Source organism: Gossypium arboreum, chromosome 13, assembly GCF_025698485.1.
Source record: "Gossypium arboreum isolate Shixiya-1 chromosome 13, ASM2569848v2, whole genome shotgun sequence".
NCBI lineage: Eukaryota > Viridiplantae > Streptophyta > Magnoliopsida > Malvales > Malvaceae > Gossypium > Gossypium arboreum.
In genome coordinates, this window is record NC_069082.1 from 128,315,004 (window position 1) to 128,342,449 (window position 27,446).

At 32.6% G+C, this 27,446-nt stretch overlaps 4 protein-coding genes across 10 annotated transcripts; 3 read left to right on the forward strand and 1 right to left on the reverse strand.

The window, feature by feature from the left end:
• The first annotated feature begins 1,219 nt into the window (after positions 1–1,219).
• Positions 1,220–2,215, forward strand: LOC108451220 (AT-hook motif nuclear-localized protein 17-like). Its single transcript, XM_017748937.1, has one exon. It carries the CDS (start codon positions 1,220–1,222, stop codon positions 2,213–2,215), a length of 996 nt encoding a protein of 331 aa, XP_017604426.1.
• A 1,471-nt stretch (positions 2,216–3,686) lies between these two features.
• LOC108450084 (uncharacterized) lies at positions 3,687–6,517 on the reverse strand. Its single transcript, XM_017747534.2, has 4 exons — positions 6,184–6,517; positions 5,749–5,879; positions 4,591–4,695; positions 3,687–4,401 (listed from the first exon to the last, which is right to left on the reverse strand). Exons 1-4 carry the CDS (start codon positions 6,253–6,255, stop codon positions 3,969–3,971), a joined length of 741 nt encoding a protein of 246 aa, XP_017603023.1. The 5' UTR covers positions 6,256–6,517; the 3' UTR covers positions 3,687–3,968.
• A 4,043-nt stretch (positions 6,518–10,560) lies between these two features.
• Positions 10,561–17,149, forward strand: LOC108489902 (signal peptide peptidase-like). 5 transcript variants are annotated; one of them, XM_053024725.1, is made up of 12 exons: positions 10,561–10,794; positions 10,884–10,954; positions 11,868–11,983; positions 12,082–12,233; positions 12,342–12,427; positions 13,355–13,482; positions 14,049–14,099; positions 14,513–14,599; positions 14,735–14,804; positions 15,440–15,576; positions 15,742–15,794; positions 16,421–16,970. In XM_053024725.1, exons 2-12 carry the CDS (start codon positions 10,915–10,917, stop codon positions 16,485–16,487), a joined length of 987 nt encoding a protein of 328 aa, XP_052880685.1. In that variant the 5' UTR covers positions 10,561–10,794; positions 10,884–10,914; the 3' UTR covers positions 16,488–16,970. The 5 variants fall into 5 exon arrangements, with proteins under 5 accessions (XP_052880685.1, XP_052880686.1, XP_052880684.1 ...); XM_053024726.1 differs by having other exon boundaries at positions 10,566–10,794; positions 15,717–15,794; XM_053024723.1 differs by having other exon boundaries at positions 10,574–10,794; positions 16,897–17,149.
• A 2,426-nt stretch (positions 17,150–19,575) lies between these two features.
• On the forward strand, positions 19,576–27,256 carry LOC108453778 (uncharacterized). Of its 3 annotated transcripts, XM_017752072.2 has the most exons (9): positions 19,580–20,050; positions 21,398–21,508; positions 21,586–22,188; positions 23,189–23,265; positions 24,443–24,859; positions 24,962–25,042; positions 25,136–25,230; positions 26,897–26,987; positions 27,083–27,256. In XM_017752072.2, the coding sequence occupies exons 1-8, from the start codon at positions 20,044–20,046 to the stop codon at positions 26,964–26,966; spliced, it is 1,461 nt and encodes a 486-aa protein (XP_017607561.1). In that variant the 5' UTR covers positions 19,580–20,043; the 3' UTR covers positions 26,967–26,987; positions 27,083–27,256. The 3 variants fall into 3 exon arrangements, with proteins under 3 accessions (XP_052880380.1, XP_017607561.1, XP_017607560.1); XM_053024420.1 differs by lacking the exons at positions 26,897–26,987; positions 27,083–27,256 and adding an exon at positions 26,006–26,209 and having other exon boundaries at positions 19,576–20,050; XM_017752071.2 differs by having other exon boundaries at positions 19,583–20,050; positions 26,897–27,256.
• The last annotated feature ends 190 nt before the right edge of the window (positions 27,257–27,446 follow it).

The window sequence follows — 27,446 nt, forward strand, 5'->3', positions numbered from 1 at the left end:
CCAACCTCAACCTGACTACCTCTATCCCTTGTTGACACTTGGTGTCAACAACTTCTCTCCCTTTTTCTATAAACTAAAACTTATTCAACACTCTTGTCTTTCTTGGTCTTTGTCGTCGCTCGCACATATTCAACTTTTATTTTGATTATCGCCCACAATTTATTTATTCATCTCTCTTTGTACTCCATCCCTATTGTCGGCATAATAAAACTTTCCCTCCTCATGGTGTCCAAGACGCTTTTTCTATTAGGTGTTGTTTGTCCTTAGCTATTTGGATCTCTCTTACTAAATCGTCTATGGTATTTTTTTTTTGCTTACATGAGTATTAATACATAGCCTATAGGTACCTATGCCTACATACCTAAAATTTTGGGATACGTTGTTTTATGTTTGACGTGGAGTATTGAATTATATTTACTTGCATAATTAGATTGTTATTCATTGGAAAAGTCCATCGAGGTTTGTAATTGTGATTTGATTAATCAATTATGCTTCTTGGCACTCGATGTAGCACCACTTATTTGCAATTGTTGACAGTCTAAGAAAGGGATGTAATGTGGCCCTTTTAGCTAGGGCGATTATGGTCTTTTTACTCTCAGTTGTTTGCGGCCTAGTCTCTCTTTCAGCCGTTACATGACCAGTGGCAATATAACCGTCGGTTCTCCAATTAATTGTTTAGTAAATAAAAGGAAACTTTACTTGAAATTGCATTTACCAATGTGAAACATATAAATGTTTAAGGTAATATTTGGCAACATATTTAATTTTGCATCTTGTGCCAATTGTAGCAAACAAATTAAAATCAGTTAAAGAAAAAAATCGGATCAGCCGGTTAAATCAGTTCGTTCCAAAACAAAAAAACCAATGAACCACTAGAAAATTAGTTTAATAAATAAAAACCAGTAAAAATCATCTTAAATCAGTAAAATTAGATTTTTGGCATTTTTATGTTTTATTAATTTATATTTTAATGAGTTAAACCGGTTCTACCATCTGGTTGAGCCTACTTAATCACCGGTTTGGTTTATAATTTATAAATTAAATAATGTGGACCTCAAAATCCAATCTCATTCATATTTAGGCCCACATCCCAGGTGGACCCACCTTTCGTGTGGGTCCCACTTAAGTCTAATTTGACTCCACTGTGGCTATATAAAGAGACACAGATGCACACAGAACTTACACAAAACATTGTAATAGCCTTTACCATTATACAAATATGGCGGATATGATTGGAGTTATCTCTCTTTCTCAAGCCCCTAACTACTCTTCCGACGACGATTCCTCGTCGGAAAACACCCCTTTGAGCGGAGAAGCTATCTCCGGCTACGTTGGAGCCAATGGCAGCGGTGGTGATGGCAGTGGGTCTTCCAAGTCTAAGACTCCTACTGCAATGGTCATTGATGATCACCACCCTCAACCAAGGGCTCCTCCGTCATCGGGAGCCACCGCTAGGAAGCCAAGAGGCAGGCCTGTTGGATCCAGAAACAGGCCCAAACCAGCGGCTGTTACTGCCAGGGACGGTGGCTCAGCTGTGGTGCAGCCTGCGGTCTTGGAGATCACTGCTGGTGCTGATATTATCGAAACTATTATCAGCTTTGCTCGAAGGAACCGTGTAGGCGTTTCTATTGTTAGCGCCACTGGTTCCGTCATGAACGTCACGCTCCGTCATCCTCTTTTTAACGCGCCGTCGTTCTCACTTCATGGATCTTATGGATTACTCGCTATGTCTGGCTCTTTCATGGCCTTTAGTGGTGCTCCTTCATCTTCCAACAGGACACCACAATCAACTTTTGGTGTAACTCTTGCAGGTACCCAAGGTCAACTTTCTGGTGGGTTAGTATGGGGGAGACTGATGGTGGCGACGGAGGCGACTGTGGTGTTGAACACTTTCGTCAACCCTGCTCTTCATAGGCAACTCCCATTTGAAGTTGAAGATCGTCATCGTCAAGACATGATCATGCCTAGTCTTCGTGGTAACAATGGTGCCGTACTCGGCGGATTAAGCAGCTTAGGTGGCAGTCTCGGTGTTGGGGTCGGCTCCGGCCTAGGTGGCCTTGGAGGTGGCGGCCTCGGCCTCCGCGGTGCTGTTGGTGGTGGTGCAACTGGATTCCGCCCTGTTTATGGCGTTGCAGCAGTACCCCCTCCAATGAATGGCCAGAGCCAGATGTTTTCTGATGTTATGCAATGGGGTCCTTCCCCACGTCCTTATTGAAGGACGTATGTGGAATTTCCTACAGATTTTAAGTCCTTGTGTTATGAATAAATATACCCTCTTAATCTCATTGAAACTTTGTTTCATTGAGGTTTTGAAAGGGTATATACCTTGGAAGGTTTATCTTCCATTGAAGTGTGTGTTTTTGTTGATGTTTACCCGATTGTTTCGGGGAGTCTTTCCAGTGTGATTCGAGTTAGCTCGAATAGTTGTCTGTTTTCAGTTTATTATGAATTAAAGTGTTGTCTGAAATTAGTTCTCAAGTGCTGGTGTTCTTTACTTAACAATGCCATATATGCTTCAAATATCACCAAAAGCAAATATTTTTTCTTTAACAAACTAAAAAGAAATCATTAATTACGAAATAACAGTAACAACAGCGAGTTTACATAATAAAAAACGTTTATCTAGCCGTATCATATCTGGTCAACAACCATTGAAGGAGCTTTATAAAAGACTCAAGTGTCAATAGAAAAAGTTTTCATTAGTTCAGCCAAAATATGAGGAGCACAATTCGCCTTCTTTGGCATCTACTTGATTTTTACTCTCCTCACAGTTTTTGAATTTATAATGCTAAAACTCTATTCGAATGCCCTTTAATGCCACCATGACTATATTTGATAGCTAGAGCACAGTTAGCCTCAACAATAACATTTTCCCAACTAGGATCCCATGTTAACTAAAGGGCGTCATAAATTGTCCAAAACTCTGCGTCTACCAAACGCAAATATTAAGATTTCTTTAGGTGATCAATGGTGATTGCTCACGCATATATGATTCGTCTATTTAGCTACTCTAATTATTCAGGACAACCCCTATTCAAATGAAAAATTACTTTTCAAACCCTTAAAATTATTAAATTATAAATTTATATATATGTTAAAATTACACTTTAATACTCTAAAATGGAAAAAAGAATGTTTAATCCTTTTAAAAATAATAATATCATAAACTAATACATAATAAATTATATTTTAATCTCTAACAAAATTATAATTTAATTAAAATCCTTCTTTAAAAAAAATTAAATTTACCCCAACCTTTTATTGCTCTCAACTAAGTTAGGAGAGAGAACTTCCACCAAATACAATATCACCACGTTAAAATTTCGTTTAAAAATTTCCGAAAATATTAGAAATCCCTCGATAACCCCATCCTTATTGGACTCAAATGCTCAACTTTATAATAAAATCAAATTGATTTGAGTTTCAAATCATTTGGTTTTATATTATAAATTAAAATTTTAATTCAATTTGAATGATTAATTAAGCTTTTAACTTCTAAACTGAAATTAATTTTAATAAAAAATTTAAACATTTTCAAAATTTTCGTGTAAAAATAATAACAAAAGAAATGCCATATTGACAAAAAAAATCCAAAAAAATAAACATATCCAGAATATAAATAAAAGATAAATAATCTGTTTATTTAGTTATACAAACTTTTTGGGGGCTGAAATGCTATACAAGACTTGGAATGTAATTTGTTAGTTAATGGAATTAATTTATCAAAGTTACAAACAAATCCTTCCCTACCAAGTCACCAAGGAAGAAGATACAACGCCGAGATCGGTTAACTGAATGTCACCTCTTAAAGATGACTGCATAAACCGATAGATACGAATTCGACAATGTCGTTATTTTTGTTGCAGAGAAAGAAAATACTGTACAATACAAGAACCAAATACATGGATTCCGGTTTATCTTATTCTTCAGTATAAGGTTTTTATTAAACACTTCAACGTCGAAGAAAATCACTTCAGCCTCGAACTCATCAAATGCTCTTGATGTTTTTCTTCAGCAGCCTTATTGGCAGCCTCACGTTTGAGCGTTCTCTTTGCTCGTCTCCCCATTGTACTTTTTGTGGTTTCTTTATTCTTAGGCTCGCGTGAGGACCCGGCACCAGTGGAGTCCTGGAAATTGGATCGTTGAACAGGCCTGGCTTCTTGGCGCCCTGACCTTACATATCCACTATCACCCCATCTCCGGTTGCCGATGCGGAGACTCGGTGAATTGGTGTAATAAACTTCATCTTCTTCATCGTCCTCATCTTCGTAAGGATAATAATCATAATAACTTTCCAGATTATCATACACCTCTTCGCGTTCCTCCAGCACAATCAATGGTTTAAACCATGTGGCTCTAAGAAGTAAGCAAACACTTTCCTCGAACATGTAGTCATGGATTCTGTTAAAGCAAAAGGTGAAAAAAAGTCAACTACTGAGATATGGCAACCATAAACGAACCGGACTTCGGTGAGAAATTCAATTATTCTACAATTATGTTTGGCACAATAACTCCCTCCCTTTCAACTATCTCCAACTAGAGGCATATCTCATTAAAAAAAGAAGGGGAGATGGAGGATTCGAAGATTACCTGCCATCAAGCGAACGATGAACATCAAGGAACTCAAATGGATGTTTACACTGAGGGCACGTAGGCATCTGACTGTATGTTGCCCATCGAAGGATGCACGTCACACTGCAAGAACACACATCAAAGCACACATAAGAAATAAAATCCCATGACTAAAATATGTTACATATGTCAAATGAAGCACATTGCAGCACATAAACACAAGATTTACAAAAACGAGATAGCCCAATTTTTCCTAACATTGATACTCTGATAAGTTGGAGAACAGAGTTCCAAAAACGAATAATAATAACAATTGTGATAGCTAATCTCCAGGCATGAATTAATAGACGAGAAGTTGTTCCGAAAAAATAGACATAAATAAGCAAACAGTTTTCTAGTTCTTCTCTAAATTCTCGTCACTCTCAAGGCAGGACGAGTAGCACAATTAGGAAGGACCGGCTTTGGTGAGTGAGGGAAGAGTACTTTTATGCTGTTACATAAAAAGTGAAGGCAACATCTGGGATTGCTCAAATTATTGAGGAAAACGCCTTGTTATCTATGAAAACCCAGATCTCATTCACAAAGTTGGATGAGTAGCATGATTACCAAACATCGGGTTCGATGAGTCGATGAAGAGTACTTTTATGCCTTCGTATAAAACAACAAAGGCAACATTTAGGATTGCTGAAATTATAAAGGAAAATGGTTTTTTGTAATAAAATGAATTCTAGATAGTTTAGTAAATCTAAATCCTAAAAAAATGGGATTTACAGAGGGATTATAGAAAGGGTTACACTGTAACAAAGTTCCCAAATTAGGGCTCAAATTCTAAATTAATCCCTAAACTTCAAAACATTTTAATTGAATCATCAAAGTCATGGGAACAGAATATAACCAAGTCATTCCGATCCGTCAATCTAGCCATTAATCTAACCCTAAACTTTGAAATTTCTGGCGAAATTAAATAAGGCTCAAAAGTGTTAGAAGCATGGAAACAGAACATAACCAAGTCCTTCCGTTCCGTCAATCTAGCAGTTAATCTAACCCTAAACTTCAAATTTTAGAGTGAAATCAAGAAGGCTCAAAAGTGTAAGAAGCATGGAAACAAGAACATAACCAAGTAAAACCAGATAGCAATTAATGTCAAATATTGATAAGAGATAGGGTTAGACAAACCAGTAAGCATGCTCGCAACCTTTTACGAGTGCAGTTTCCTGCAACATTATCTTATCTAAACAAATCGCGCATATTCCACTGTGGTTTTCGCAACCTTCTTCAACAACAGCCCCTTTCTTCTTCACTTCAATCTAAATCAAAACCGAATAATCCAAACAACAAATTCAATAAAATAAAATGGAGTTCTCACAAAGAAACCTCTATTGAATTACCAAAAAAAGCACGGTAAAAAAAAACTACACCGCTGAATAACCATTAATCAACAATTTCTCCTTTTATTCCTTTCTTTTCTTCCAATTTTCTCAGCAACCAAACAACATAATTAAAAAAAATTAAAAAAAAACACTTAACTAGCGTAAATTACAGAATATAAAACAGATCTGGTTCTAAAAACTATATTTTCAAAAATTAAATTAAAAAGAAAAAAAATAGTACCTGATCTTGAATCGAGAGATCGGGAAGAGCGTTAACTAGTTGTTCACCGTTGATCTCGACAGCTGAAGTCATGATTTTGAATTTTTTTTAACTGAATCTAAAAATTTTGCTTTCAAATTTACAGTAAACTAAACTAACAAAATAATTTTTTAGTTTTATATGAAAAAAAAGGTAAAAAAATAATTTGAAAAATTAAAAATAAAAGTGTTCTGAGATGCCGAAGAATTATTCTTCTGATTCCAGAAAGAGAGAGAGAGAGAGAGAGGACCCTCTTTGGAAAAATTATTGCCCTATCAAAGAGGGGTCGAACTGTGGATGGCAAAAATGTGTATATATTTTATTTTATTCATTATTTTATTTTTTGGTCAAATTTTGTTAGGGTAAATTATACCTAAGATAATTAAATTATTAATTAATTTTCGTTTTGATCACTCAACTTTAAAAAGTTACAAAATAGTCGTTAAACTAGGGAGAGCATTTGGGTTTTTCAGTCATTTTTTTCTTAAACCGACCATGATCTACAAAAATCGACCCAACCAAATTAAAGCTCAAGAACCAACATTAGGTTAGTCGGTTTGGTCAATTAACCGACTTTAGTTATTACGCTTGAATAATATATTTATTTTATAAATTATAAATTATAAATATATTACAAATAATTACAAAATATTAAATTAAGTCTATTTTTCGATCGAGTCAATTTGAAATTTTTAAAATCGATAAACTATCAGAATAACCACACAAACCACCTAAATTGGAATCAACTAAATTAATTGACCAAAAATTGATCTCCCTTACGTTGAACTATTTGAAAGTCTTCATTTATGTAAGCTCTTTTTTTTTTCCTTCTCTTTTACAATTTAGTTTTTTTTTTCTTATGAAATATCTTTGAATGTCACAAATTTGTGAATAAAAATCCAAACAACTTTCTTTTCCAATCTTCAATACTTACCGTTGATCAATTTGAATTTAGTGTATGTTTTTTTACTCATCGATGGATACTAACCCACATACCGATCATCGAATTGTCGTTTAGAGATCTCTAGTTGAACTTTAAAAGAAAAACATAACAATCTAATTACTCAAATAAAAATTTTTGATTATTCAATGACCATTTTGTAACTCTTTGAAGTTGAGTGACCAAAATGAAAACTTACTAATAATTTAGTGATCTTGGTGTAGTTTATCCTAACAAAATTTCACCGATAAGAATATTTTTATTTTTTAAGGAAATGTTGTATTATTATTATTATTTCTTTTAAAACTTTTATTCTAACAACTAAACCCACAGAGTCAGACCAACTCGGCAACTCGGTCATTTGAGGTTGCGTGTTCCATCTTTCATTTCGTCCCATTTTAGGGATAAAACAACATTGAATCCCTGAACTTGATAAAGTTTTTCAGTTTGGTCTCTATTTTTTTTTATAGATATTTGTCTTAAAAGTTGACAACTTTTCTCAATTTGGTTCCTAAATCTGGATTCCATTAAGGTATGATTACATGTCACTCGCTCAAAATTCACGTTATCATCTGAAAATTAAGTATATATAAAATCTAAAAATACTAAGGAAATTATAAAGAAACTATAAAACTTTTTAAATTTTTGAAAGTTTCAAGTGGTGATGTGCATAATTTTACAATGACAAGCAACACCCTACTTTAACTGAATTCAAATTTAAAGACTAAAGTGAAAAAAATTGTCTAATTCCGAAACTAACTTAAACCCATAAAAAATTCAAAGACTAAAATAAAAGCAATTGCTAAGTATAAGGACTAAATGTATTATTCCATTACTTTATTACATTGGATTAGATAAACGCGAATGCATTCCGCGTTCGTTTTTCTATTTATCGGAAATCACGAGAAAACAAAAATAAAAATCGGTATTGACTGAGAATTGGATTTAGTTGGGCAAATTGTCCCTTTGGCCCTTTGACGGTCGTAGTTTTCAAATATTAAATAGGATGTCCGTAATTTTTATAAAAACTAGGAATAATCATAAATTTAGCCCTTAAAATTTACATTTGTATCAATTTAACTGTTATTATTTTTATAGCTAAATTTGGCCTTCAACCTCTTAAAAAGAGTCAAATTTGACCACCAACTTTTTGAAAAAGAGTCGAATTGATTTTTTTAATGGAAATATTAACTAAAATGTTAAATTTGTAAACTGAACAACCCAAATAGCAATTCATATGTACTTTATGTTATTTTATTTTTTATAATTTTATAATTATTTATTGACGTGATATATAAGATAAATAATATTATGTTAATTTAAAATGCACGTGGATTACTACATAAACTATCATGCCAACATACTTAAAAACAATGTTTTAGTCGTTATTTCTATTCAAGAAAAGCAATTTGACTATTTTAAAAGGTTAATAGTCAATTTTAACTAAAATAAGAATAACGTTCAATTTGATAGAAAATAGATAGAAAATATAAACGTAAGGGTTAAATCTATTATTATATTTAAAAATTAAAGTACAGAATACAATTTGTGAGTGTATGGAAAAATATTTAAAAAGGTTAAATAACTATTTAGAGCCTTGGCAACTATTTTTACGTTGGGGCTTGAACTTTTTTTTGTCCAAGTTAGGCCCTGAACTTGACAATTGTTCTTACATTAGGGTTTTAATTTTTTTTATCCAAGTTAGTCCTTGACATTTTCTTGAAAATCCTAAAGTTCAAGCATCAATGTGAGGACAATTGCCAAGTCCAAGCCCCAGTGTCGAACAATTGCCTAATTCAGCCCCTACGTGGGAATCATTATTAAGTTTAAGGCCTAGCTTTAATAAGAATAAAATTCAAGCCCCAATATGAAAATAATTAACAAGTTTAAGCCCAAATCGTGATTTAACCTGATGTATTTATAATTTAACCTTCATGATCCACCAAGTTGATAGTTAGATTGATTGAATGATTGTATTAATAAGGTACTAATACTTTGAAAACTCAATTAGAAATTAAAATAGGTAAATGTATTTGAGAGGTTCATTTATTATAAGGACATGATCAAATTAATCATTTTACTATTAAATAGATCATTTTAGTCCCTATACTATTAAAAAGAATCAAATAAGTTCAATCAGAGCAGAGTTAACATTTATTGTATAAAATAAATCATTTGCTATTTAACAAAGTAAATATTTTTAGCATTTTATGGTTTTGTAGATGAAATATTTTGTTTGAAATTGCATTGCAATTGAAAAAAAATTGTAAGGCATTTATTAAACAGTAAATGTTAACTATATTCCAATTTGATATTATTGATTCTTTTTTAGGCTAAATGTTCAAATTAGGCCCAACGTTTTAGGTGTTACTCGATAATAACAAACATTTGAAAATGATCAAATAAGGGCCTAACATTTTCAAAGTTGATCAAATGAAAGCTAAATTTTTCAAAGTGATCAAATAAAAGCCAAACCTTTTTGAAAGTGCTCAAATAAGAGTCAAACCTTTTTAAAAGTACTCAAATAAGGGCTTCTCAAATGTCGCATATCAGGTCTCAAATTATGTTTTTATTATTTTCTTTTATTTTCAAGTAATATCTGATTTAACTGTCATGTATTTTATTTTAACATTTTTATAAAGGTTAAGCCTTTATACGAGTAATTTAAAAGGTTTGGCCTTTGTACGAGCAACCCTTAAATAATTACGTCCTAATTTGAGCATTTAGCCATTTTTTTAATAGTATATAGACTAGATGATTTCCTTTAATACCTCTTAGTAGAGGTGTTCATAGGTCAAGTCGGGCCTGATCTAAACATGATATTAATATACTTTATGCTTATCAAAGTTTAGCCAGACACGAAACCTGGGCATAAAATTTTATCAAAACTCACCCATATTCGCAAAAGATTAATCCAAGCCCATTTTAAGCCCACAAATATTATTTTTAATATATTTTTAAAAAATATTTATTTCATTTTAATATTTAATAAATTTTTATATTTTTTATTTATTGAAATTTTATATAGCCATTTAACATTATTTTAATGTTTACATTAGAGTAGTATTATATATTTAGTATAAAATTATTTTTAATGTGTTCTAAATTACATCATATATAAAAAAAATAATATAAATTATTGTAAACTTAAAATAGGTCGAGTCGAGTCGGGCTCAGGCCTTAAATGTTTAAACCCGAGCTGAGCTTACATTTTAAGCTGGTCTAATTTTTTTATCTAAACCCGTAGCTTAATATTTTTACCCAAACTATCATAATTTTTTGCCGGCCTTTGGGCCTGGCCTGGCATGAACAATTGTACTCCTAGGTAGTTTTAACCATTCAAAATGTTTTGCAGTCTGGACTAATTTAAAATTTAGATAGTAGACGGAGTACATCTAGTGAAAATAACCCTATTTTATATAACAACAAAATTAAAGTAAAACCTCCATATCTCTATAAAGAAAACATTCAAGTTCAATGTCATTTCCATTCAATCTGAAAAAAGAAAAAGAAAAAAGAAAGAAAGAGAATGAAATCAAATCTTTAGATTTATTTATTTAATTTTTCTCTCTTTTGCTCTCATTTCCTGCATCTCCGATCTATAAAATTCCATCGTTTGTTGGAAAGAGCAAGAGAGGAAAATTAAATCAAAGGTTCTAATTCCTAATTTTATTTGAAAAATCATTTAAATCTCGGTTTCGTTTTCTTATCTACTAATTATTTTGATCTATTTCTGTCTTAGATAAAACGATTATTAGCAATAAAGGACGACAATGAAGAACTGTGAAAGACTCGCTAATTTAGCTTTAGCAGGTTTTTTTTTTTTTGACTGATTATTGGTTGTTTTGTTTTGAACATTTTTTTTGAGCAATTTGTGTTCAATTTCGTTATTCAGTTGTTGAATTTAGTTGAATAGGAGAATAGAGGACTCGGTTAGCTACTTAGCTATAGTGTCTGGGTTTTATTGGCAAGAAGAAAACTGAAGGGATAGAAGTGATTTGGGGTGAAATTTGACTTCCTTTTAACTCTGGCATCTGGAATGTGTAATTTTGGGTAGAAATGTGATAGCTTTGTTGTTTGAGGGTATAAATGATCAATGCTTTCTTTATGAAATGATGGATTGTATTTGTAAAATTTAGAGCAATTACATTTAATTGGTCTCTAAATCATTATCGATTTTGAGGAAAAAAGAACTTAAAAGGAATGTAAATTTAGTCTTTGATTGGTTGTTGTTTTGGACATAAAGCCTAATAAATTTGAAGAATTAAGAGCAACAGAATGCATAAGTGTAGTTTTATGTGACACAATTATGTTTAGAGTTTTATTACGTTTTAATCTTTACCTTCTTTTAACTATGTATGATATTTTATTTTCCTTTCTACATATTCTTTTTTCTTTTTGGCAACTTTTTACCAACATAAATGTAATGAGCAAAACAAAAAATCAAATGGATGCATCTTGCATCGCATTTCCCCCCATTTCTCAATCCAAAATGCATTTTATTGTATCTCTATAATATTCCATACATCTTGAATTTTTCTCAATATACTGGTGAGAAACAGATGTTCGCATTGTGGCTGATTCTTTTAGAGACTATATGGAATTGAGAGCAGTTCATATTGTAAATCGCTGTCAGAATTGAGATAGGAGGCACGTGCATATTCTATTTCCATGGGATTCAGAAGCTTGACTCTTCTTAATATGACATCCGATTTGCTAAATGCAGGGTTGACATTGGCACCACTTGTTGTGAAGGTGGACCCTAACTTGAATGTTATTTTGACTGCATGCCTAGCAGTATATGTGGGCTGCTATCGTTCTGTCAAGCCAACTCCACCATCGGTGAGTATTGTAGAATTTAATTATTTTTCCACTTTCTTGTTCCATTATTAAGGATGTTCAAATCAACATCGGCTAACAATGCCATGTCTATCATACAGGAGACAATGTCTAAAGAGCATGCTATGCGTTTTCCGTTCATTGGGAGTGCGATGCTGTTATCACTTTTCTTACTGTTCAAATTCTTATCAAAAGACTTGGTTAATGCAGTATTGACATGCTATTTCTTTGTGCTAGGAACTGTTGCCCTTTCGTATGTTCTCTTTACATTGATTTGCTACTGTTTTTATTTTTAAAATTTTATGTGATTAGTTCACCTGATGTCATATTTCCCATTTTTTATTCCTGCCATCATTCTTAGGGCAACAATATTGCCTGCCATGAAACGCTTCTTGCCAAAGCTTTGGAATGAGGACCTTATCATTTGGCGTTTTCCATACTTCCGATGTATGTCCCTTTTTTATTATTCTTTTTGAAGTATACTTTGAGTTTTATTTATGTGAGGAACATAACATTCTTTCTCAAATTAATACTGTTTTATGAAGTTGTTTCAACCTTACATCTTAATGACATATTCTGCTTTATTTTGGCTTTATTGCATCTTATTTTGAAGCAAGCATCAATGATATTTGATTGGAAGGCTCTGGTTATACTTGTATTCTTGAGCTATGTTACTTATCGGGTGTGAGTGTTAGGTATGGGTATGTTTGTGATATGGGCATGGTTAGATTTTTCAGTGTTTTTTCATGTGTTTGGAGGATCCTTGGTAGTTATATCCCCATATCCATTTAAAGAGTCCTAGCAACATAGTTCTTGAGTGTTTTGATTCAATTCTCTTATGTTAGCCACCTCCTTTTGTTTATATATTTTTCCCCTCCTAAAAATTTCTTTGAATGAGTTCCTTGTGTGGGGAAGGAAGTTAGATGGATATAGGAGGAACTTCCTTTTTCTTTTTCTAAAGGTACTCTGCATATTATTTTTTTAGCTTTTCTATAGTTTGGTGGTTGCTTCAAAGCTCCTGCTCAACTTTGTTCCCGTGATTTGCTTTTGGAATTTCTATAAATCCAAAATGAAACTAAATCTTTGGCTGTCATGATACCTTTCTTGGGACACTGCATTCCTTTGGCAGCTTAGGAGCACTCTCGTTTGTGTTAATATAGTTGCCAGGTCTGCCCCTGGAATAGGTTGAATACGATTTGGATTTTAGGTGTTAAACTTTTTCTGGAGTGCTGTAGCTTTTTCATGTTTAAAGTTGAATACATCTATATTCAGGCATTTACCTCATTGCTCCTTGGAAATCTTATTTGGTCAAGTTGACATTACCTTGCTTGTATTATGCAGAATGATGTTTTTGGTTACACCTTTCTTAAACAGCTTTGGAGATTGAGTTCACAAGGTCTCAGGTCATAGCTGCAATTCCTGGATCCTTTTTCTGTGCATGGTACGCTTCACAGAAGCATTGGCTGGCTAATAATATTCTGGGTCTCGCTTTCTGCATTCAGGTTTGGCTGAAATATTTGTTTTATTGACATTGCTATTTTCTAATGAATGGGTATGGCAGGTTAATGAGTTATTCAGTGCTTAATATCTACTCCTTTTCTACAATTTCGCAACAAGACCCAGATAAAACAATACCTATTAGGCATATTTACCATCTGTATTCAAACACATAATTTGGGAGTTTGCATTTATGTTATCTTAAATGTAGTCTTGGATAGCAATTTACAAAAAGAAAAATCTGTTCTTTTAATCCAGTGTTTAGAGTTGTATACCAGATTTTAGTTCATCATTTGCTTAAGTCTTCCAACATCACTTTAGTGTTTTACTATTAATAATTTATGTCAGCATATAGTTGATCTTGTCAAATTTGTGGCTAGTGTTTAATTAAGCAGTTCGGTGATTATGATTGTATTATTTATAGTTTTAATAATTTCTATGAAGACCCTTATGTTAATCACCTTGGTTGCTTTTTCCTTCTGTTTATTGAAATTTAAGGTTTTTTCTCTCAAGTAGAGTACACATATCAACCAGGCTTGGCGGTTTGAAGGTTTTTTGTTGGTTTTTTCAGGGAATTGAAATGCTTTCTCTTGGATCTTTTAAGATTGGTGCCATTCTCTTGGTAAGAATTGGAGTAGTGATTCTAATTAGTTTGTTTGTTCATTGGAAGTACTATTTCCTGTTATCAAGTTAACTTCCTATTTTGACTTTTCTAATGTGGCAATATTTAGCATGTTTTTAGCTGACCATCATCTACGAATTAGACAATCTTTCTACAGTTAGTTATTCTTAAGATTTTGATCCACAAACCAGTTTCCTTTGTTAGCAATCTGTTTTGTGAGAGAATTGAATTGGTCCTTGCAGCTTTGAGTTTATTATTAGTGTTCTCTGGTTTGTCAAGTTTCAAAGCTATGAGTTTTTTTCTTGCTGATTAGCCAAACTGCAAGACTATGTTTGATCCCCCTCATTTACTTGCCTTCTTCCTGTTCAACTGTGTTTTCTTTCACTTGATTTTTGCTATCTTTATACTTGCAGACTGGGCTTTTTGTATATGATATATTCTGGGTTTTTTTCACTCCCGTGATGGTTAGTGTTGCAAAGTCTTTTGATGCTCCTATAAAGGTCAGTTCTTTCTTTTTCCATTTGAAACACTTTTTTCCCAGTTACCTTTCCTTTCAACCTGCATGCTTTACTGTTTTCAAAGCATTACAAAATTCATTACCTCTAGTGATGTAATTGCTTTATACTTGCCTGCAGCTTTTGTTCCCAACAACAGACTCTGCACGACCGTTTTCCATGCTTGGACTCGGTGACATTGTAATTCCTGGTAGGTAAATCTGTTTCTAGTTGGCATGTCTAATGCATTCCAGTACTAAGGTTTTGAATGTAGAAACAGGAGAAATAGACATGACCATTTTCTATATTTTGTATCTAGAGGTCTGATGTAGTTTGCCTTGATAACTGTTTTACTTTATTTATTAGTTTTAAAATTCAAGCTCACAAAGAGCGTGTTAAATAGCTTCAAAAAATTCGTTGGTACATTTGAGTGAACACTCATGCATTCTGTTTCTAGGGTACAATCCAATTTGCTTCTGTAGCCCATTTGACTTAAGTTGTTTGATCATGGAGGTGTTTTATTTAGTTTTTCTTTTCCTATTTAACCAATGGCTGTCTCGCCATAGATTTTAAGATACACTGCAAGGATTCCTGGGGAATAATGCTATGAGCTGCTGGTGCTTTCTTAACGCCAGTTATTCTCAAGTGAAATATGGACCTTTTGCTTTAGGGGCAATTTTTAGTTACTAATATACACAATTATGGCGATAAATTTAAATTTACTTGGTTCAACAAAATTGCTTGTCATTTTAATTTCCATTCTATTGACCATCAGTAGTTTGACAATAAAAACTTTTTTAAGAGTTACATATCTGCTTTTTTATTTGGTTTATTGCTCACTTGCAGGTATTTTTGTAGCGCTAGCTTTAAGATTTGATGCATCTAGGGGGAAAGGGAGCCAGTATTTTAAGAGTGCATTTTCTGGATACACAGTGGGATTGGTCCTTACAATTATCGTCATGAATTGGTTTCAAGCTGCACAGGTAAATTATTCACAACCCTTTTCATGTTCTCTTCTTGTTAATGCATGCATCACTGTATCTGGTGAAACTTTATCCTGAGGATATGCACTCACTCTCTATCATGACAACCTGATGATCTACAATGCTTTTTGTGCTCTCAGCCTGCACTTTTGTATATTGTACCAGCTGTTATGGGATTCTTGGCTCTTCACTGTATATGGAATGGAGAAGTCAAACCGGTTTGTTCTCTACCCTAATTTGATTTTCTCTAGCATTTGTACAGGTGTAATGTTAATGAATTAAACTAAAAGAATAAGAGTATGATTGACTGTTGGGTAGTATTGATGATTAAGTTATGTCCCGAGTCTAGAAAAATCCAAAGAAACTTAAATTCATGCTCTATGTCTATCATATTATGATGTAGAGTTAAGCATAATTAAGATGCAAATAATAACCTGCACAATGTTGTGTAAGTTGACATGGAAATTAGCATTTTAGGTTTCAGATTACCTAAAAATTTGGAAGCAATAGTTTGAGGATCATGCCAAGTATCTTTCGTACGGAATGGTATTTAGTTATAAGCATAAGGATACATTCATTTCCCGTGAAGTAGCTTTCTAGAAATGTTTTATGAAAAGTGAACTTATTTACTAGACTAGGGGCCGTTCTAAGAGCAGGTTGGGGCCTTGCCCCCCTTTAGCTCCTCCAAAATCTCTAGGTTTTTAACATGATATTTTTTGTTGTTTGAATGATTCTTTGTAAAATATTTACTTCAGATTTTTTATTTGTTGGAAAATTTTGCATTAATACAAAAACGATCTATTCCTACACCTATTATCTGCTTTGATTTGGCTTATATCTTTAGGGATATGTTACTTGGACTCAATTGCGAGTGTAGGATACGGGTATGTAGCCAACATGAGTATGGTTAACTTTTCTAGGTTTTCCATGTATTTGAAGGATCCGTGGGAGGTTATATCCCCATATCCGTGTGTCGGAAGTGTCGGATACAGGTATTTCATGAAAAATGAAGAGTCCAAACAACATAGCTTTAGGGTATTGATCCTTTTTCTCCTTTCTTCATAGGGATTGATCCCTATAATATGGGATTTTGATCCTTTCTGCTTTACTTAACCTTTCAGAAACTGTCTTCCTTTTTCACAAGCGGAAGATATTTTCCGAAAACAAAAATAGAACGAATTTTCCTTTGACCATGAGTTCATTTTCCGTTGACTGAATTATTTTTCATGAAACAAACACTAGAAAAATACAATAATTGAAGTGATTTGTCTTCTATATTCGGATTATGATGTTGTTGATATGCTCTAACATGATATGCAGTTATTGGAATTTGATGAATCAAATACTGAAGTTAAATCTCAGGAAGGCAGCACTGACGAATATAGCAAGAAGGTTGAATGAAGTTATAGAAAGGCAAGCCAAACCACTCTGAAACTATATATATACACATATATATATAGCTTGAAAAGGAAATAGTGTTTTATTTCTTACTGCAAAACCAGATTTTGGAATTAAACAATATTGTTTTCATTTTACAAAAATTCCAATTTGCATAGATGTTTACGTAGTATAACATTTTTGTTTTCGAAAAAATTATTTATTTACCTTTTTTTTTTTTTTTTTCATTTTTCTCAGCTATCCAAAAGTATGGTTAAACTTAAATGTTTGAATAGCAGGTAGATTTGACAATTTGTTTATGCACATTTTTTTTTTTATGTGTAGATTGATAGTCTTGGTCAATTGAGTGGATTGTGTACCGGTTTGGGTCATGGTTTTTGGAGCCATATCAGTGTTCCAACCAGTCAGGTCACTGGTTTTTAATTTGGTCGACTGTCGGTCCATTTTAATTAAATAAATTATTAAAAATCATAAAAAAATATACAAAATTCGGTTTATTCTGCTCAATAAGTTTTTATCTCAATTTAAATCAGTTCAAAGTGGTTCACAGTCTAACCGGTTTGACTCTTTTATCTAGCCGGTCCAGTCTGATAACAACTCTGTATTGAAGTTGGGTTAAATTGGAATTTAAAAATTGAGTCATGTTGGGTCAGATCAGTTTTTCTTTTGAGTCATTTCGGGTATGGTCATTTTGACTTTCAGTTCAAGTTACTAATTTTTTATTGTCAAATCAAGTTAGATTGAGTTTAAGTCCGGATTTGTCGGGTCGAGTTTTTGAGTTATTGTCATCATTGAACCTATACTCATTAGACATTTTGTGTTAAAAGGAAAATTATTCGGTGTTTAGAGTCAAAAAAATTTCACAAGTTGAGTATCAAATAATTATTTGTTTGTGTTATCGCTTCGTGTTTATTACATGGTTATTGTATATATGAAATAATAACGTGTTTTGTGGCAATCATGTTTTATCACCTTGTTTTTATGTATTTTATTAAATATATGGACTTCATGTGTTTGGTGTTTACTTTGATGAAAAGGTTGGAATATTTTTACAGTCACATACAAATTTGTCTGAAGCAACTTTCGTGGAAAATGTGATTTAAGTAACTGAATCTGCCAAATTCTTTGCTTATATGCTTTAAATTCATGGACCCTCTCTCATTTAAGATTCAACCATTTGTTTGTAACACGTGATGTTGCGTAACGAATATTTATATGCTTTGGTAAAATATGTGTTACGCTATATTTTGGTTAAATCTGGTTGGGTCAGGGTCAAGTTAAAATTTTTAAAGTTAAATCATATTAGTAATTATTCGTTTAATTATGAAAAATTATAAAACAGTAATTTGATTATTTAATTTTAGATTTTATCATCATTTGGCTAATGTAAAAATAAAAACATAAAAAATCCAAAATAATTAGAGGAATCTAAAATTCAAAATTTACCTTTTGTAGTTGAATAATAAAAGATTTAATATTAATCGGGTTATAAAAAATAATTTCCTTAATCAAAAACAATAATCTTCTTTTAAAGAGAAGAAACTGAAGTAATTTAAAAACGGGTTATATGTTTCCATTAAAAAAAAAAGTAAACTATTATATTTAAGTTCGTTAAATTATTAGTAAGTTTATGTTTTGTTCACTCAATTTCAAAAAGTCATAAAATAATTATTGAATTAGTTAAAAGTTTTTATTTGAGTCACTGAATTAGTTGTTAAGTATTATTTTTTTTATTAAAGTTTAGCTAGCGAGTTTCAAGTAATGATTCGACAATTGGTACGATGAATCAGTACCAATCATCGAGTAGAAAAACATATATTAGATTCAAGTCGATTGACGTTTAGTGTCAGAGATTGGAGAAGAATATTTATATTTTGGTTCGTAAATTCGTGATGTTTAAAGTTATTTCATGAAAAAAATACTAAACTATAGAAGATAATTAAAAAAAATTTTCAATTGGTGTAGGCGATCAAACAAAAAGACTATATAATAGTTGTTTTAACAGTTCAATGACTAAAATAAAAATTTTAAATAATTCAATAATTGTTTTATAATTTTTAAAATTAAGTGACCAAAATATGAACTTACTAATAGTTTAATGACTTTATGTAAATTTACCTAAAAATTAGAACATGCGAAAGAATAAAAATGGAAAGTATTAATAAATAGTTTTGTAAAATAATATTTTATTTTGATGTATTCATTTAAATAATTTAATTAAATAATTAATTATTATATTATCGAAGACTGAAGCCTTAAAGTCAGGAGTAGTAAAGAGGATATGGATTAGATAAGCTAAATTTAAACGACGAGCTAAGAAAATTTCTGATTGTTTCTCGAGAAAATAATAAAAAGAAAAAAAGAATCTTCAAACCCGACCTTAATTTCTAATCCTTTTCGTCTTTAATCACTTTGAGTTTTTGGGTTTTAACCAATTTTAACAAATTCTTTGAGACCTAATCCTTTTTTTTTTCTTTTCTAAAAGTCACATCACTAATACCAAGCTGTACTTTTTTTTATTAGAATTTTTTTATCAGCATATTAATATCTTTTAAACAGAAAAGGTTAAGTTTTAGAACATTACTGACATCAAAACATACATTTTTAATAATTAAACGATTAAATATAAAAAATCACTCAAAATTAAATTATTATCCTTATAAATTTACCAATTTTTATTAAAAAACTGGGTTTTAAACTTTAATTAAGAGAAAACCAAAACCCCCCAACCTGAATTACATAACCAAAAAGAAATTGAGAGGAACAGGAAGAATAAAAGAGAAAAAAAAAACCAAAAAGAAAAATAGCAGTTCTTTTTCCTCTGTCTTTTCATGAATTTCTCTCTCTATCTCTCTCTTTGTGCAAATTTATTAAAACGTTAATGTAGAAAGAAGAAAGGCAAACAAACAAAAAAACAACAACCCATATATGACTTGTAAAAGCTTCTTCAATGGAAAACCCAAATTTTGCTTTGCAAAAATGGGTGTTCATATTTTGAGTTCAAATCGAAGGATAAAGCTTTGAAGAAATAAAAAAAAAAACAAAGGGTAGAAAAAAAAAACTAAAACTATGGAAGGTAAAGTTCCTCAATCTCAGATCAAAATTTTGAGAGATTTTTTTTTTTAAATTTCTATTGATTAAATTTCCACTTCTGAGTTTTGGGTATTTAAGTGTTTTTTTTTCTTAATTGTGGATTTAGAAAGTTTGCATGTATAGCGGAATGTTTGGGTAAATAAAAACCTAGCAGCATTTGTAAATTTTCTTTTTTGAGGGGAAAGGGGTTGTTTGATTGTTGGGAAAATTGAGGAAGAAATGTAAAATTCTTGCCATGATTTATTTTCCTAGCAAAAAGGCTATGATTTACTTTTGCTTTGCTTTATTTTTTTTTACTTATTTTTCAATAATTTAATGTTGCTTATGGTGTATTAGAGGGAAGTACAAATTTGGGGAAGTAGAGATCTAACCTTAGACCTTGATCTTTGTGTTTTGGCAATGACAATTGCTAAGCTAAGCTTAATTTGTAATCATTTAATGTTGGTTCATGGCTTTGCTTAGTGAGAATTTTGGTTGCCATGAATTTTTGAGTGCTTGTTTCTAATGATTTTGTGCTCCCTTTAGAATGTTGTGAGTACCTATGTCCGACATACATTCAGACATAGGTGTGTAGGATCCTCGAAATATGTGGAAGAACTTGGAAAAAGTTGAACATACGCTTGTTTGACACACATCCCTATCTGAGACTTGCTTCAAATCCGAGTTACATAGATGAATTACGGAGTGAAAAGCGAGCTAAAACCAATTAAGAAACTTCACTAGTTAACGGCTTAGGAAGACAACATTATTCATAAGATCACGTAATTGATCGGAGGTTGAGTTGTATTATTTTCCATATGTTATGTTAATGAGATTGAAATTCCATAATAACTTCGTTCTACATATCGTATGTGGTTATTTTCTTATGTTACTGTCACAATAAAATCCATTTTCTGTTTTCATACTGACCTTAAAGTTATTGCTTTTCCGGTGCAATTATTTTTCGTGGTCTTCAATGATATATATATATATATATATAGACATAGCTTTTCGAGCTAGCTGATGTTGGAACCTGTGTTTGCTTAAGTTCTGGTTTACGGGGAACCAACAGAATTTTTAGTTATTTAAAGTAATATAATGAAAATTTCCACCTAACTCCTCGTAATTTAGATGAGTTTATTGTTTTTCTTTTACTTTCTGTTAAGTGGATTTCGCTCTTCATTGTTTCACTATTTCGTGTATTTGGCTAGCAAGTATACTTATCTGTGATGACTCCGGTTTTGTATTATGATGCTTAGAGTTGTAAGAATTTTGAAGTGTTTTTATCCTTATCATGCTCGATGCTTTCATATCTAATACATTTATTATGACTTCTCTACGGTTGTTTCAGATTCGGGTGAACAACAGACCGAAGAGAATAAAGGTTCTGTTGATGTTGCGAACAAGAAAAGAACGTTCAAAACACCAGCCCAGTTGTTGGCTCTCGAGGAAGTCTACAAAGGTATTAATTCTTCTCTTGTCATCTTATTTAAATGTTTCTGCTCATAGGTTTCAAAAGGAGTTTTGGTTCTTTTACAGAGCAAAAATTTCCTTCCGATGAAATGAAAGCAAGACTAGCAGTTCAGATAAGGTTGACGGAAAAGCAGATATCTAGTTGGTTTTGTCACAGAAGGTTGAAAGACAAAAGGAGAGATGAATCCTACCCTAATGGGCGACAAGATCATTCTAGTGGTGTTATTCAGGATCGTGGTAGTGGATTGAGGCAAGATTCTTGTGGTAGTATTAAGCAGGGTGATTATCGGAATATTGATCTGAGGGAAGTTGAAAGTCGAAGGATTTATGGCCAAGAATTTCCGGCTGCTGACCTCAAATTCGAGTGTAGGAGTCATCAAAATCCATATGATGATCGTATGGAGGATACATCTTCTGAAAGTAATTTGTCTTTAAATGATCAGCCTGAAAATGGAGCAATTACACAGATAAACCCGAGGAGTAGTAAAAGTATCGGTTATAAGCCATCAGGATATTTGAAGGTTAAGGGTGAAATTGAAAATCCTGCTATTACTGCTGTTAAGAGGCAGCTAGGGAGGCATTTCAAAGAAGATGGTCCTCTTCTTGGTATTCAATTCGATTCACTTCCTCCTGGTGCATTTGAGTTCCCAAGTAGCAGTCCGGTCAATGGTAAGTCCAATATCCGGATACATATGTTTTTATCAACTATTTTCATAGAATCATGAAATTCTTGTGGTGAATTATCAAGTTTTTGGAAAGCAATAAGATTTTTTTACTTGTGAGCTTAGAATCTAGAGATTAGGCTGTGCGAAGTTTTTGATAATTATATTTGAAATATTGTTTGTTTGCTTTGAAGGTTCTTCTTACCTATGTTGCTTGGACTTAGGTATGTGTCCAACACGGATATGTTTAACACAGGGTCATATCCTTGGGTAAAAGTACCATGGAGGCCCCTGTATTAAGAGTCAGAATGCATTTTGCCTCCTCTACTCAAAAAATAGGCAAACTAATCTCTGTAAATTAGATTAAAGAGCAAATTGGTCGTTTTTGTTAAATTTTTCATCCATTTGTACTTTTAAAAATTGGTGTGATTGATAGAATAACCAAACAGTGACGTGTGATGTACCTTGTGTACCTCATGCTAATGTACAAGGACCAGTTTTTAACGGCAGGAATGGATAAAATTTTTAATAGGACCAGTTTGCTCTTTGATCTAATGTACAGGGACTAATATGCCCTTCTTTTTTTTAATAGAGGGAGTAAAATGTAATCTAACTCCTAGTATAGGGGCCTCCATGGTACTTTAACCCATATCCTTGTACATATGTCTAGATGTATGCCAGACATGAGTACTCTAAGCAAAATGAAGAGTCTGATCAATTTAGATAAAAGCCCTAAGTTAACAGCTGGAAATGGCAATGAAATAGGATAGATGCATATAAATCCAAAGCAAAGGTTTCTACATGAATGGTAACACGCTTGTGCGAAGCATGACATATTTTGATACTACAGTAATGAGAGAATAGCTGCTACTAGTTTTTCTTTCTTCGGTCAACATTCCATTTCTCTGCATGTGTGTGTGTAGTCTTTTTGCTTAATGTTGATCCATATCTTCAATCTTGAAATATTTGAAACTTCATATTTGTCTTCTATTTATTGCTTTGGGCAGAGCCAATGTACGTTGGAGATACCCGACAGACCCATTCTCCAGATATCTCTGGAGTTATAAAGCAGCCGAGCAACATTGTAAGTGAACTCTCTGATGCATTATTTTCACATTTTAGCAACATAGTCGACACCCAAACTATACTTATATTACATTCTATAGTTATATGACCCTTTTAAGCATTGCTGAACATTGAGTTCATATCTAACGGTGCCATATTGCTGTCCTCTTGATAGAGAACTTCATTCAGGGTATTCTCATTGAAAACTGCGGATTGTTGTGAGTATTACACAAGTGGCGATATGTGTCGAGCACTGCTAGTATTTACAGTGATTTAGACCGAGTAAAACTTCTATACCTGTTTTAGTTTTGGTTAAATTCTGCTATTAGTCTCTTTACTTTGTGAAAGTTATGAATTTAGTTCCTATACTTTAATTTGGTCAATTTTTGTCTTTATACTTTTCAAATTTTAAAATTTCAGTCCTTGCTAAACGATGACTGTTAAATTCATTAAGTTTTGCTATTTCCAAAATTTGATGCGGTAAGCATATTATCATATGTGTAATGCTATGTCAATTTGTTATTTACACGTATTACTCAATAAAAGTTTATTTGTGTCAAGACTGAAATTTTAGAATTTGAAAAGTATAGTGACTTAGAATTATCAAAATTCAAAAGCTACGTGTTGGGTTAGGACTAAAATTTCAAATTTTGAGAAGTACAAAGACTAAACCAATTTGAAAAGTACAGAGCCTAAAATTGATCAAATTAAAGTACAGGGACTAAATCTATAACTTTCACAAAGTACAGGGATTAATAGCAGAATTTAACCTTTAGTTTTAAGCAATTTTGTTTAGCCCCACAATTCATTCAAGAGATAAAGGAGAAATTATCTGAACAGTTCTATGGAAGGGGAGAGAGAGTCTATCCTTGCCTAGAAAATATCTTAGTCCTATATTTAGGATCTTTTAGTTGAACTGAAACATGAATTCCTGCTAAATAGTTTTGGACATTGCAGATTAAAAGCTTTGGTTCAATCATTACCTTCTGTGATGCTTCGTAAGAGCATTAAGTGTTCTTTATACTTGGTCTTGGATACACGGAAGCCAATCCAATCCATCCAATTAGAAGCTATATCGATATTAGTTATAATAGGAACTCGTATTAACAAGCTGGATATTATCTTTCTTTTTAAGAATAAGTTATTCAAAGTGAGGTTTTTGGGTCATAAATCTATTTTTTTTTACGGCCTTGTAGGTAAATGTACATAATTCGAAGATTAGTTCTCAGGATTCCGATATGGAGGGTGCCAAATTTAACACAGTGCAAGGGTCTGAAAGACTGGACAGAAAATCTCATCATCAACTAAAACACAGGTCTTCTTTAGATATCTACAACGATTCTACCAAAAAAAGTACTCTCACTGATTCCAAACGAATTAAAACCAGCTCAAAGTTTGCTGTTGAAAAGATGGGATCGGATTCTTTTCCTAATCATCCTAGTCCGTATGGTATGAAAATTTCCGATGAACAACAAAAGCCTTGGCTGCATGATGATGATAGCCATACCTATAAGGCCCCTAAGAATGAAAACTTATCTAGAACTTCAAATTTGATTCGAGGGTACAATGAGTCCTCGAGTACTGAGAGAGGATCATCTGCAAGGATGGGAAAGGTGTCATAATCGGCTTATATTTCTGCTCATTGTTTTTTCCAATCAATAGTTTCCGTGATGAATGTTTTCTCATGAAATTGATTTGCTTCACATAATGTGCAGGTGGAGAAACTTCGTGGAGAGTGGAAGACAAAAAAGGAGTGCCCTGTTACAGTAAAAAACGATCTGAAAAACAAATTGAGAGTAAGTTCATGCTTTATTTCTTATATGGAGTTTTGGTGATGTATGCATATCATGTACTGATGTTTTGCTTTTGACACCGTTTCATATTTTAAGGTCTCCAAACAAGTCAATGTTCAATATCCTCAACAAGATTTTGCAGCATATGCACCACATGCTAGATTGCCTTTGTTGACAAATCAGACTAAAGGGTTAGTATTTATGTATTCCTTACCCATTTCCTCTTATTCTATGTTATTCGACTTGGATGTGAGTTTTATACATAGATATGTGCTAGACTCGGTTACAACGGCCAATTATGCGCTCACACATTTCACAGTCCCTAGTTCTTTAGAGAAGTGATATCCCCATACCCCATGTTCAGAAATGTGTTTGACACAGAATCTTTTAGGAAAACTTAAGAGTTGAAGCAATAATATAGCTTTTATTTATTGCCATGTGCATACCCCAATGAACTTCTTCTTGTGTATTTATTCAGTGAATGTATCTGAGAGGTCCCTCTATTATAGGGACCTTATCAAATTAGTCTCTTACTATTAAATTGATCAATTTAGTTCCTATACTATTAAAAAGAATCAAATAAGGCTAAATTGGAATAGAGTTAACATTTACTGTTTAAAAAATATCATTTGCTGTTAATGTTTTCAAAGTTTTTATGGTTCTGTAAATGAAATATTTTGTTTAGAATTGAACTGCAATTGAAAAAAACAAATTTCAAAACAATTTTTATACGGTAAATGTTCTTTGTTAGAATTTGGAGTTATTTGTTTCTTTTTAATAGTATAGGGACTAAATTATTCCATTTTATAATAGAAGGACTAGTTTGATCCAGTTCCTATGATACAGGGACATCTTAGGTACTTTCACCGTTTTTATTTTGATTTTGCATGTATGTGGACAGGCATTCTTTTATGTGCTCACACATTTATTGCGGTTTTGTTTCTGTGCATTCATTCTTGTTTTCAGTGGGAATAGCAACTATTGTGGTGGTGCTTTTCTTCAGTTTTCAAGATTATTTTTAGTCAGTACTAGTAGCAACTATTGGAACAACATTTGTGTGTGTGTACCTTTTGAGTGATTCGGAAAATGTAACTGATTGTCGTAGTTAAGCAATCCGACCAAGCTAAAACCAATTTTGAGTAGGTTGAGACCCAACATAAACAGAATGGCCCTTGAACATCTTCGTAATTAGCGGAAAAGCTTAGCTTAGTCAATTCATACATCCATCCTTTAAAGGTGGCATCAAGCGGGTTCAGGTTCAAATCTAAGCATTTGCAACCCTTCCCTATCTCTAGACTATACCCAATTAAGTTCCGGCTTTGGAACCGTAGCTTTACCCAAAAACCAAACCAATATGATAATAAACCACTTGTGAATGACAGTCTTTAAGTAGTGAAGTAGAATGTGGGAATATATACGTAATATTTGAATCAAAATTTGATATTTCAAGAATTTAGGTAGCTAGAGTTCCTCCAAATCTTTCAATAGATCAGTTCGTATTTTGGGCATGTCAGAGAAGTCCAGGGCGAAGGAACCATCAGTAAGCATGGACTGTAGGGGTAAAGCAAGTCCAATACTGGACCAGACTGGCCGGGGGACTAGTCCAGAGAGTGGCTTTGAATCAATTAGATTGGGAACTGGTACAGACTAGTTGAACCGATTAAACTGGCGGTTGAAACAGGCTTTTTGAATTTTTAATAATTTTTAATTGGACAACAGGTCGAATCAATGAACTGGTGGCCTGACCGGTTAGACCACCTGTCCTGTTTAAAAAACATTGAGCAATGCATATTTTTTATTTCATCTTATAATAGTTTTCAACCTTTGAAACCATTTTTTATTTATATGTCATCTTAGATCTTCCATGGATGTACCATCTAGCTTCAGTGAGGATGAAACTGCAGAAACTGATTCATCCTCGGATTGACGACGATCGACAATGCATATGGTTTGATGGATTTTAGAGAGAGGCTTAATGAGTTATCTTTCAATTCCACAAGTCGATACCCATATTAACAATTATATAATTGCTTTTGTGTACAGCTTCAGAAAAGATATGGCTTCCATGGTACTAACTGGAAAAAGAAATACTGCTAGGAAACATTGAGCATTTTTGTTCATTGTATTTTGTCCTTAAAAAAGGTGGTGTTCCACTGTTAATATATATGTGTACAAAATCTTTCAGTGTTTAGTAAATTAAATGCTTTGTGAAGGAAAGTTGTGAATTTTTTTTGGTCGGGCCTAGGCATGATTTATGTTTTATTTTTAGAACAATTTGTTCAACTTCGGCATGATTATTTGAATTGGATTAGATTAGTCTAGGTATTAGTTCGGAAAAAGATATTGGACAGTTGACTTGAGAACCGATTCTATTTTTATAAATTTTTAATAATTTATTTATTTAAAT

Excerpts from the sequence above, each read along its gene's own strand:
- LOC108451220 (XM_017748937.1), top strand. The coding sequence starts at position 1,220 with ATGGCGGATATGATTGGAGTTATCTCTCTTTCTCAAGCCCCTAACTAC.
- LOC108450084 (XM_017747534.2), bottom strand. The coding sequence starts at position 6,255 with ATGACTTCAGCTGTCGAGATCAACGGTGAACAACTAGTTAACGCTCTT. Across the intron at positions 5,880-6,183 it reads ATCTCTCGATTCAAGATCAG|ATTGAAGTGAAGAAGAAAGG; the intron begins GTACTATTTTTT and ends GTTTTGATTTAG. Across the intron at positions 4,402-4,590 it reads CATCGTTCGCTTGATGGCAG|AATCCATGACTACATGTTCG; the intron begins GTAATCTTCGAA and ends TTGCTTTAACAG.
- LOC108489902 (XM_053024724.1), top strand. The coding sequence starts at position 10,915 with ATGAAGAACTGTGAAAGACTCGCTAATTTAGCTTTAGCAG. Across the intron at positions 10,955-11,867 it reads CGCTAATTTAGCTTTAGCAG|GGTTGACATTGGCACCACTT; the intron begins GTTTTTTTTTTT and ends TGCTAAATGCAG. Across the intron at positions 13,483-14,048 it reads GTCTCGCTTTCTGCATTCAG|GGAATTGAAATGCTTTCTCT; the intron begins GTTTGGCTGAAA and ends TGGTTTTTTCAG.
- LOC108453778 (XM_053024420.1), top strand. Across the intron at positions 22,189-23,188 it reads AAGTAGCAGTCCGGTCAATG|AGCCAATGTACGTTGGAGAT; the intron begins GTAAGTCCAATA and ends TGCTTTGGGCAG. Across the intron at positions 24,860-24,961 it reads CATCTGCAAGGATGGGAAAG|GTGGAGAAACTTCGTGGAGA; the intron begins GTGTCATAATCG and ends CATAATGTGCAG.